Source organism: Ovis canadensis, chromosome 13, assembly GCF_042477335.2.
Source record: "Ovis canadensis isolate MfBH-ARS-UI-01 breed Bighorn chromosome 13, ARS-UI_OviCan_v2, whole genome shotgun sequence".
In the NCBI taxonomy this organism is placed as follows: Eukaryota; Metazoa; Chordata; class Mammalia; order Artiodactyla; family Bovidae; genus Ovis; species Ovis canadensis.
In genome coordinates, this window is record NC_091257.1 from 55,671,295 (window position 1) to 55,683,226 (window position 11,932).

General features: G+C 58.6%; 1 protein-coding gene across 1 annotated transcript; it reads right to left on the minus strand.

Annotated features, from left to right (window-relative positions):
- Positions 1-8,257: 8,257 nt before the first annotated feature.
- Positions 8,258-11,098, minus strand: NKX2-2 (NK2 homeobox 2). The gene is made up of 2 exons (XM_069548866.1): positions 10,609-11,098; positions 8,258-9,730 (listed from the first exon to the last, which is right to left on the minus strand). The coding sequence occupies exons 1-2, from the start codon at positions 10,865-10,867 to the stop codon at positions 9,168-9,170; spliced, it is 822 nt and encodes a 273-aa protein (XP_069404967.1). The 5' UTR covers positions 10,868-11,098; the 3' UTR covers positions 8,258-9,167.
- Positions 11,099-11,932: the final 834 nt, after the last annotated feature.

Sequence of the window (11,932 nt, forward strand, 5' to 3'; positions counted from 1 at the left end):
CACTACAAGGCACCTCCCTGACCCCTCTCGGGGGGTGGGGTGGGGGCAGAAATGTGGCCTGAGCTCAGAGACGCTGGGAGTCAGGCTTTCTGATGGGTGAGACCGAGTTGCTGGTCTTGAAGATAGGTCCTGAGGGGGACAAGCGCTGTCATTCTCCTCAGCTGCCCTGGGCTTGGCCTTGATGAGCCAGAGTGACTGGGCAGCTGGTGTCTAGTCTCTAGGTCCCTCGTTACACAGTTGCCTGGCTCACAGTTTTCTTGCCATCCCAAACTCTAGAGGTGGCATCCTAACGTCTAGTTAGGATGGAAAGATGCACAAGCAGTGGTCACCCCAAGGAAGAGTCCACTGGGGTGAGTCAGAGGTCAAGGGTAGTCCCGAGAGGCCAATGCCTGTTCCAGAACGAAGGTACCCTGAGAGCTCAAGTAAGTGTAGTGCAGTGTGAAAGTGAAAGTGAAGTCACTCAGTCCTGTCTGACTCTTTGTGACCCCATGGACTATAGCCTACCAGGCTTTTCTGTTCATGGGATTTTCCAGGCAAGAGTACCAGAGTGGGTTTCCATTTCCAGGGATCGAATCCAGGTCTCCCGAATTGCAGGCAGATGCTTTACCCTCTGAGCCACCAGGGTAGCACAGTGTGGGGTCCCCTAAATTAGACCCTGAGACAAAGATTCATGTGCAAATAGTTAATAAGGGAGAGGGCCCTGGGAGGACCATCAGGAAGTGGTGGGAGAGATGGAAGGGGGCTGATTTCTTGTGTAGACCACCACCAAGGGGAGCTGGTGACCCCAGGCCTGGCTGGCATCCTGGGCTCTAGCGTCCTCCTGCTCTTCCTGCCACATGACCTGGACGCCTCACCCATGTGACCTGCGGTGCTGGCACCTGCAGCAGTCCCTGGAGCCACTCCCTCCATCCAGACTCACCAGAGAGGGACCTTCAACTGCAGCATTTCAGGTTGGAAGGAGCTGGCTATATGACTGCTGGAGAAGGGCCAGCCACTTCTGAAAGGTGCTTTCACAGTTGAACTATCTGGTGTCTGAAACAAAAATCGGATTCCTTGGGCTTCGCCTTGTATATCTACCCCCATCCTCCCAACTTTTTATGGTATATGCCAAGGCCATTCCTTTATGTTGCAGCTTGCAGAGCTAAAGAAACATGGAGAGGTCTGGAAGCAAACACTTAAGTAAAATGCCTTTAATACTTCTTGTAAATTTCTCAGGTTAAGACCAGCACCAGAACCACAGAACATAACTTATTTTCTGTTTCCCACACATCAGGTAAAAGATGGATAATCATTTAAAGATACAAATATGAAAGTGAAAGTTGCTCAGTCCTGCCTGACTCTTTGCAACCCCATGGACTATACAGTCCATGAAATTCTCCAGGCTAGAATACTGGAGTGGGTAGCTGTTCCCTTCTCCAGTGGATCTTCCCAACCCAGGCATGGAACCCAGGTCTCCCACATTGCAGGTGGATTCTTTACCAGCTGAGCCACAAGGGAAGCCCAAGAATACTGGACTGGGTAGCCTATCCCTTCTCCAGGGGATTTTCCTGACCCAGGAATCAAACTGGGGTCTCCTGCATTGCAGGTGGATTCTTTACCAACTGAGCTATCAGGGAAACCCAAAGAGAAGATCCTTTGGCAATTGAAAATCAATTGCCGTTTGTACCCTTCATCAGTCTGGGGGTGCGCAGTGTGCAGAGGGGAGCTGTGTCACCAGAACTGGGGAGATAGCAGGCCACAGGCCTGGAGCTGAGAACAGACTCGGAGGACCCCCAGCCTGTTCTCCCTCAGTTTTGGGGGCACACTTGCTGGCCCAGGATGGCCCCAGAGAGGGAGCTGCAGTGCTGGCTTCTCTGAGGGAGTCAAGGGGCTGGGACCTGAGGGCTGGCTGCAGGCTGGAAACCCCAAACTCTGCTTTGTGGAGGAGCTTGCCACCCAGCCATTTTCTGCAGAACAGGAGGGAGCCTCCGGGCACCCCCATCCCGCCCTTCCTCTCCCCAAGTAGCACAAAGCACCTGCTACACCTCCTTCCACCCTCTGGACCACTTCTTTGCCAGGACACTGCCTGGTTCCTAGGGGGTAGGTACTTCATGGAGACCTAGTTTCCTCATCTGCAGGAGCACAGGTTAGGGGTGATAATCAGATAAGATGATGTAGGAAGAACAGCATAAGATGTATAAGATGAAGTAGGCAGCAGCGGATACTCAGTAAACGGTGGTTGCCACGACCTCCTGGTATGGGGCTGAGGTCAGAAAACCGGGTTTCCCACCATTCACCCTACAAGGTGAAACAGCAGCAAAGGAAGGGGTGGTGCTTTCTCTCACCTAAGTCTTTCAGAAACATCCCCGCAGGAGGGAACACTTCGGGGGTGATGGAAATGTTCTGCGTCCTGATTGTGGGGTGGCGGTGACACCGGGATGGCGTCAGCAGCCGGGAGGAGGGAAAAAGTGCCTGGGCTGGGTGGATATACCTTTAGACTCTTCTATCACAGCTCCAGGCGCCGAGTTCAAGGGCAGAGAGTTTTAACTTCACTGGAATCAAGGGCAGAAAGTTTTAAAGTTTCTGGAATTAAGCCTGAGCAATCTTTCCTGCCTTCTCCCAAATAAGTGGACACACCACCCGCACGCCCCAACCCTAGCGTAAAGGACGCCTCACCCACCCAGCTCCTGTCCGCGGGTGTCCAAGCTCCACTGCTCTGACAGTCTGGAAGGCGCCCGCCGCCGGCCTTTTCTTATCCAATTGCGCCACCCCGCGGACACCCTGGGCACTGCCGCCTCCCCGACTTGCCACCCCCCCTCGCCGCGGGTGTGGAAGGCGGGGGGTTTCAGAAAGTAAAGGCACGCACGTGTGGGAGACTCGCGCTCCTCGGACGGGAGGCAGTTTCACCACGGGTATTCCCGGGACAATCAACCAAACGCGCTGCAGCTGCGGTCCCTGGGCTCGGCGGGCGGACGTGGCCGCATTGAACCAGTCCAGCCCTCAGCCCGCTGCCCCCCGCACCCAGCTTCTCAGGAGGCACCCAAGGGCCGACATCCTTCCTACCCTCGGCGAATCCGGAGCTCCCACCGGGGCCTCAGCGCCAGGGGACGGCTCTGAACCGGTGTGGGGGGCGCCGTCCTGCCTCCTTCGCTCGGACCCCAGCGTCCGGCGTCGGCGCGCCGTCTCCCTCTGGTGGCCGGACGGCGAGGCTGCATCGCCCACCTTGCGTTCCCCGGAGCGGCCAGCGGCTCGGAGGGCTCACCGCCCACCGTGCGCCCCCCGGAGCGGCCCGCCGCACCTACACCGGATTGGGATCGAGGACCAGCGGTAGTGGCTGCAGCCCCCGACTCGGTGGTGAGCGACAGGTGAGAGTCTCTCCTTCATAGGACACTGCCCTCCCCCCGCCCCCCACTCCAAGCCCAGCCCTCCAGCCCTCCATCCGAATCGGAATTCCCTTTCAGCATCGCTCTTTTATTCCCTGAAACACTTGGAGCCACCATTCGCCCGCCCTTACGGGGACCGACACGTGCGAGGGGTCGGCTCGAGGTGGTGGACCCCACTCCCTGAGGCCCGTCGCGGAGCCCTCCCCGTGGCCAGCGCGCGCCTGGACCGCAGGACGGCTTTGCTGTTTATGCACAAATGTAATGCAGACTGGGGCACGTCCTTGGAGGGAGAAGGATGGAGGGAAAATTACGGTCGAGTAAACGAGTGGTCCGCAAACGTAGGTGGCCCCATCGACGAACGGCACCTGCCGAGCTCGCCGCCGATTTACACACTCTAATCCGGGTTCGGAGCCGCCGACTCCTCACTGGGCCTGGTTGCGCCTTGGTGGAAAGGCGGTCGGGGACCTCGAGGAGGGGCGCGGCTGCCTCCCGGCGCTCTCCCGGGGCGCGGAGCGAGGCTGGGCGCGCCGAGGGGCTGGAGCGCCTCCTTGCGGCGGCGCGCGGCCCACCGGGGGTCTCCTGCCCTCTATCCCGGCCCGTGCGTCTACGGGTTCCCTGGCGCGGCTGGTGGCCGGCGGGCCTGCATTTCTTGACTTGCTCGGGTGGCGGCGCCGAGGCCTAGTCGTCTCTTTATTAATAGTGATGCCCCGGGAGGAAGCGGGGGGGGGGGGGGGGGACTGAGTCCTTAAAAACCATACAGGATGGATGGGATAGGAATGTGTGTGTGTGCGCGTATGTGTGTGAGAGAGAGAGAGAGAAAATTGGGGCTTTGGTGAAAGCAATAAAACTCAGATCGCTTCCTTGGAGAGATAGCGGTGGCTATAATGCGCTGGGGGATCAGGGGTTTATTTGCAGATCCTGGATAAAAGATGATATATCGACACAGTTTAGAGTGTCATTGCGCTCGGCCTCTCAGGAAGCCACAAGTACATATTTCCTGAAATACCGGCCAACACAATATCTAATCCACACGCCACTTAAGCAGGGGAGAGGAACCTCGGCAACTCCAAAGTTCGCGTCTGGTTGCCGAGTTCTGGGCCCCGGAGACCCCACCCGGGCTGGATCGGGTGCACCCGGACGCCCCCTCCCCTAATCTTTGTCTTCAGGCCAAGTATCACTTAGTGTAGGGCCTTAATAAATACGTCTGAGAACTGTCCTTATGCTCGGTAAATATTGGATTAGCTTTTCAATGACCAGGCTCTTGAAAAGGCTGGAGAAATCCACACCAGGTCTCGACTAAGCCCAATAGTCAATAGGTAAGGAAAAGACTGTTTCCTTGGCTGGGGTTGGGAGTGTGGCGATGGGGGGCGGGGGGTCCTACTCTTATCCAGTTAGATGATTCTACTATACGACAGCAGTTCTGGAAAATAGAAAAACAAAGGGGGTAGTCGCCTGAAATTTGGATGAGCTGGACTTTCCACCTGGAAACCTTGATGGATTCTATTTCCATACAGCGCACAGCCTCAGCAAGAATTCGTTTTGTCTAACACGTTTTTTGTTTGGGGACTCCTTACCAGAATTTCTGACTTGGCTCTAGGGACAAGGTATCACCCAAAAGCTCTCTGACTGCCCCACTAAGTTCGGAGTGTTTAGGTGAGGCAAGCCCCACTCTGCCTCCCTGTTTTCCAAAGGCTACGATGTAGGAGACATTCAGAATTAAAGAGGAAGTCCCTTTCTCCTCCAGCACGGAGGTGCTGGTCGTTAAAGAAGTTTCTAAACCGGTTTCCCGTGGTAGCGCCGAGATGCCAGGAGGGTCTGGTGCATAATTTGAATGACAGGGGGTTGGTCACAGAGGGGTCCCGCAGGGTAAAAGCCGGCTCAGACCGGCTGCAGCGTAAATCGAGGGCTAAAGAGTCCCTTGGCGTCCCTGACCCTCTCCTGCAGTGCGAGGAGGGCTGGCTCCGTGCGCCCAGGCGTCAGGACGCGTCCAATTCAGGAACAAGAGACCTGGCTGTTCATCTACCCTAGAGCCGCGAAGCTGGTGGCCTCGACACTTCTCCTGGCTCTGGGCACCTCGGTGTCCTCCTGCGCCTGGCACGGTCCACTGGCTTCTACTCCAGGGTCCTAGACAGGAGAGGCCTAGCCGCTAGCTGCACTCCCCGGAGCCCTCAAAGCGCGCGCAAGGAGCCCCAACCCTGAACGCGGATGTACACAGACTCGTGCCCCAGTTTAGAGCCAGTATTTGCTAGAGAGACCGAGGCAGAGACAGAGAAAGAGAGATCTCCAGCCCTCAGAGTGTCACGGGGCCTAGGCGGGGCAAGCGCCCTCTGAGGCCATCAAAGACAGGGGTAGCTGTTTCCCCCTCCTCCAGCCTCCTCCCCAATAGATATAGCACGAATTTTTAATGCGTCTTCCTTTCACAGACAACAATACAGGGTTTGAAAGCCGGACACAATTTGGGTTTTGTGCGGGTCCCTCCTCGCGCTCCCTTGGCCCAGCTGGCCATATGGAATCCAGCATGGAGCCCGCGGATGACAAAGGGACCCAGTGACGGGCCCAACAAAACCCCAAGGAGACTTCTGCCTGACTCTGGGATTCACTGCCCGCGATAAGCGCGCTGAATGGTGCGGGGTGGAGGGGCGGAGGGTGGGCCCCTTTTCCCTCTTCCCCTCTCTGTCCCCTGCGATCCTTTCTCTGTCCCTTTTTAATATGCACGCCTCTAACATCCCCGGCTCCCAGCTCTCCCATTGTGCCGTTTTGTGCGGCCCCGCTGTAGATTGGGCGAAGATAGACTGCTAAAGCGGACCCAGCGCCGGGTGCGCTCCCAGGGCGCTGGGGTTAGGGCCACACAGGCTCTGCGGGCGCTTTTATTGACTCCGTGGGGACCCGAGGACAGAGAGAGGCGGGCGTCGGGCCCACCTCCCGGGCTCCGGGCCGCTGGAGCGCACACAGACAGCAGGCCCGGGGCCTGGCCACCGCCCCAAATGTGCCCTCAAAGCGCACACGTGGAAGCCTGCGAGAACTTGGCCCTTCCTCGCTGCCTCCTTCCTCTCTGGAGGCCTGGCGGGGGCGGGGGGCGGGCGCCTACGATCATTTTTTGGCTCCCAGAAGTTTGGGTCCTGAAACAGTCAAAAGCAGCCAAGTCTTGGGGCTGTGCCTCGGGTCTCCTGACAACCCCACTCCAACAGGCTAAGAACTCTCACTTTCCCTGCGGGCGGATGGGGTTATAGGGAGGTTACTAGAGGAATGTTGAGTGGTTGGTATCTGGGCAAGCTGGGCATTGGCACACACGATTTGGAAATTCTCCTAGCTTTTGCAAAGAGCAAAATATAAAACTCCAAACGTTTCCACGCTAGGATGGGGAACAAAGGTAGACTTTCCAGCATTTAGGAAAACCTGGAAGAACCCAGTCGAACCTGGAGAGGAGAAAGGACATTTAGGAGGATATTCGCAAGACTCCAGCGCCCTCAATTATCCAGGGGTGGCTGCGCAACGCGGGAAGAGCGTGTAATCACGTCCCGGGCGGGTGGCGTTGAGTGCTATTGACGCGCCGATTTGGTCACACGGATAATCATGTTTGCTTTAGATATTGAATTAAATCTGATCATCTACTAGAGGCAGCGAGTAAGTCAGCTGGGACCGGCTCCTTTTGCTGTGCCTCCTCGCCCCCCGCCCCCAGCCACGAAGGTGGAGCTCGAGAAAAAAAAAGATTGTTTCCGAATGGGGCCGACTTCCAATATCCCGAGGCGTCTCCCAGCTCTGGCTGGGCTCTGAGCTTCGGAGCCCCGGGTGTTTTCGGAAATCAGCGAGATAACAGGAGATAGGGGGCCCTACCCCCGAGTCCGCGGGGCCCTCTGCGATGCTCCCCGGGTATGCGTCCTTCAGGGAGCTCTCCCGGCCACAAGGGTGGGATGGAATCGGACCTCTAACGAGGGAAGGACTGAGGCGCCCTCCCCCGGGCGAACTTGGGCTGTGTGCTCACCTTCCGCTCCCCTCACCGCAGCCCAGGAGGCCGGGGCGCACCACCCCACCCCAGACCCCTACTTTCGAGCAAGCAATTCGCTCAGCTTCAAGCCAGAGAGCTGGTTTTGGGGGGACCGCGCACAGCCGAATGCTAGGAAGGGATGAGGCCCGGCATCCAGTCCGGGGAGACAGGCAGGAGACACGGAGAGGGGATGCAAGGAAGGCTTCGGTTAGCAGGGATCGCCTCCGGCTCCTGCTGCCTGGCCCTCTCCGGCCGAGAAGCCTGGCGAGGCTACCGCACAACCCTGTCGCCAGCTCCCCGGTCCCTGGGTCCCTCCTTGTAGCCAAAGCCTGGAGCACCCCGAAACCCGTCCCCGGCCTCCGCGCCCAGGTCTGGGAGCCTCCTCTTAGGCCACCTCCCGGCCTCGGGCAAGGGGGGTGTGGATCGGAGAGAAGGCGACAGGTCTCAACCTCAGCGCACCCCCTTCTTGGAACGAGCTAAGTCAAATGCAACAGAGTGAAAGTCACGGGTGCAGGGGCATCGACAGCTCCCCAGGCTGAAGGAGCCCCTCCTAGATTTGGGCAAGCGAGGAAGGCTTGCTCTTCTCGCCTTCGAGTTTTCCAGTCCTTCTTCCTCCCGCGCCAGGACACAGCCGCCCGGAGGCAGACCGGGGGCGAGGCCGGGCAACCCCGGGCGGCCTCTCGGCCGCTCACAGGCCCGAGGCGCGGCGCTCCCGCCTGAGGTCTGGTATCTCGGGGCCGAGGCGCGGGGCCTGACCCGCCCGCCCGAGTGAGACCTGCCGCGCCCCGGATGCCCCGGCCTCCAAAGGGTGCTGGAGGCGCGCGGCCCGCGGCCTGGCCCGGCTCCTTGCCCGAGGCCTCAGGCCCGGCGCGGGGCGACAAAATAAGACAGAACGGGAGGGCCGGGCTTGTTTTTTTTTAAACACAGGATTTTTATTAAAATTCTTATTTTAAAAAATTGAAAGCTTTCAGCGCCCGGCGCTCTTGGGGAACCGCACGGAACCGCTGAACTCCAAATTCCGGGGCTCAGGCCCCGGAGGACTGGGCAGGGGTGCTTCTCGCTCGCCCACATTATGTTTTCCTTTTGTCATATTTGAGAAATGTTTGCACTGAACAGAATTTAAAAATATATAAACAAAAGAAAGCAGGAGTAACCAAACATAAGCAAACCAAAACAAACCACAAAGAAAGGAGTTGGGCCCGGAGGGGTACGGGCCCTTCCTGAAGGTTATTTTGGCAACAATCACCACTGATATTTACAACGAAAAGCGAAATCTGCCACCAGTTGTCAGAACGTTTACATGGCCATAAATATTTAGCATTTTCTTATAAAAAAAAAAAAGGAGAAAAAAATCCTCTATATTTTTAAAGTGTTTTCCACTTGCTTTAGAAGAAGACGCTGACAATATCGCTACTCACACAAACGTATTTTACAAAATTCACAAAAGCAGAGCGCGGGGGCGGGGGGGGGGGGTTCTTTTTCTCCTTCTCGAGTAAGTTAACGTTGGGACCATTAGGTCCCCGGGGAGAAGCAGAGAAGCGAAGCTGCGCAAACATTCTGTAAACACGGCTTAGGGTTCAGCCATCTCCAATGGTTCAAACGGAGTGAAGGATGAGGCGGAGCTGGGTGGGTGGAACTGCCTCTCCAAGGAGGTGCAGGCCAACTCTTGGCGCCTCTCCGACGAAGCCGAGAGTCAACTCGACTCCATAATAATAATTATAATAATATAATAACCACCGTGCGGGCCGAGAGTCCTCCGCGCCTCCGCCCGCCGGGGTAGGGCCTGGGCCTGGGGCCTCGAGTCTGGGAGGGGCGGGCGCTCACCAAGTCCACTGCTGGGCCTGGACCAGGGGGTGTGCTGTCGGGTACTGGGGGGCGCCGGCCGAGCTGTACTGGGCGTTGTACTGCATGTGTTGCAGAGACTGCGCGCTGTAGGCCGAAAAGGGGATGCCCGCCTGGAAGGTGGCTGCTGCCAGGTCCTGGGCTTTGAGCGCGTGGCACGGCTTGCCGTCCCTGACCAAAACGGGCACGGCCACCCGGCGCGGTGAGGGCAGGGGCGTCACCTCCATACCTTTCTCGGCTCGGGCGCGCTTCATCTTGTAGCGGTGGTTCTGGAACCAAATCTTCACCTGCGTGGGCGTCAGGCGGATAAGGCTGGCCAGGTGCTCGCGCTCGGGCGCCGACAGGTACCGCTGCTGCCGGAAGCGCCGCTCCAGCTCGTAGGTCTGCGCTTTGGAGAAGAGCACCCGCCGCTTCCGCTTCTTGCCGGCGTCCCCCCCGCCGCCGGGGGTCTCCTTGTCATTGTCCGGTGACTCGTCGGCCGATGGCTCCGGGGACTTGGAACTCGAGTCTTGGGGCGCCGCGCCGGCCGCCAGCCCGTGCACTGGAAGAGAGGGAAGTCTGTCAGGCGCCTGCAGGCCCCGTGCGCCCTGGATCCTCCGCGCGCCCTCTGCCCCGTGCGCCCTGCAGGCCAGCCCGGCAGCCTTCGCCCAGACCCTCGCCCCGCTCCACACTGGATGGAACTGTCGGCGTCTCCCCGCTTCCCCGGGGGAAAGAGAAGAGGCAGGAGTAGGGGCTCGGGGTTCTGGTTTCTAGGGGTTCCCCCAGGGTGGGTTTGTATTTGGGGGGGCGGGGAGGAGTGGCGCGCAGAGATCACCGCGGGTTATGGGCTCCGGCCCCCTTAAGCAGTTTCCTCTCCGGAGAGACGTGGGCAGATTTTTAAAAGAAAAAACCCACAATCCCGGCATTGATCGGGTCGGCCATTTAAGGCAGGTTTTTGGGGGCTTTCGTTTCTGCTTTCCGACTTTCTGGACACCCTCCGCACCGCACAAAGCGGCCTCTATGAAACGTGGAGGGGGGGTAGGGTGAGCTATTTATACCCGGGCTACCCTCTCCCCGTACCCCGAGGCAGGCTGGCCAGATCCAGGCCGGTCACTCCCGGCAGTCGGAATGGGGGAGGGGGCCCCGGCCCGAGCCGTCCGTCCCGGTTGACGTCTGTAACCGGCCCTTGGGAGGTACTCCCCTCCCCCTCTTCCTCCTAATTTCTCTTTGGAAAGAAAGTGAGACCAAGTGCTCCTCCCCACCCCCATCCCAGGGGCGTCTGGCGGAGGGGAAGAGAACAGGGCATCCCAAACAAGCTTTAGGCATCTTTCCGGGGGCGCAGGGTGAGGAATCCGGCTCACGGGGCCCCTTCCCCTTCCTCTCCCTGCGTCCGGTACGGGCTGCGGTTACCCGCAGCGGCAGCCCAGCTGCGCTACTTACGCGAGTACTGAAGGCCCTCGGTGCTGGCCAGCCAGCGCGTGTACGGGTTGTCGCTGCTGTCGTAGAAGGGGTTCTTCAGGGGCAGGCTCTGCACTGTGTCCAGGGCGCCCTGCCCCAGCGGCCCGGCCCTCTTGGCGGGCTCCGGCCCCTCGTTCTCCTCCTCCGGCCCTTCGGCCACTGAGCCCTCCTCATCGTTGGTGTCCGGCAGGTCCAAGATGTCCTTGACCGAAAACCCCGTCTTTGTGTTGGTCAGCGACATGGCCCGGACCCCGCAATTTATGCCGCAAAGTTGTAGCTTCACTTGATCAATCCGTGGCGCTCCCAGTAGGGGCGGGGGAGGGGGTATGGGGAGAGGGGTTGGGGGAGGGGAGGGGGGATGGGCTTTAATTAGAGAGATTATTATGTTTAAGAAAGAGAAAGAAACTCTCGGAGAGGGGAGAGGGGGGGAAAAAAGCCCCAGGCGTAGCCAGTGTCTTCTCTACAGGCACGCGGAAATGGACGCGGGGTGCCGGGCGGCCTGCGCGCCAGCGCCGCGGGCCGGGCCCGAGTTTGTAACTCCAGGAGGGGTGCCAAGGCGGCGTCAGCTCCGGCGGCCGCTCGGCGCGCGGTGGCGGCTGGTGGCGAGGAAAAAATGGGCCATTGCCCGAGCGATCAGTCCATATAAGGCTGGGCTCCACTCACGAACCTGGGGAGAGGGGGGGAAGAGGGGGAGAAAGGGAGGGAAAGAGAAACAGAGGGAGGGAGGGGGAGCGAGAGAGGGAGCGAGAGAAGGGTGGAAAAAAAAGGAGGAGGGAGACATTAAAACGCAAAGGTTGGACACGTGTGGGCGGGTCTTGGAAGTCAAGTGGATGAAGACTGTATTTGCAGATGTGAAATTGTGGGTTTTGGGGAGCTCCGCGCTCCCAGCCAACAGCCCTCTAGAGCAAGATGAGAGGTGTAACGTGTCAATTAATTGCAAAGACTGGGCGAGCCTTTTTTTTTTTTTTTAACCCAGTATTTACATACAAAGGACCACCGCGTCGCTCGTGAGTCCACACACTTGAAAGGGCCGTTTTTAACAAATTGCATCTTAAAAAAAAAAAGCGGGGGAGGAGGAAAGAAAACAAAACAGAAAGCCGGAGGAGAGAAAAGGAAAAAAAAAAGTCCTCCTCAACATTCATGGGTTCCTGCCTCCCCGCCCCCGCGCGCCCGCCCCCAGCAAGCTGGAAAATTGGCGATTTGTGGCGCCTTTGCAAAAGAGGGAGGGGGCGCAGGCTGAGTCGCGGAAATCTCTCCTTCCCATCGCTGGCGGTTCCCTAAACAAGATCCGGTTCAAATGGCAAGA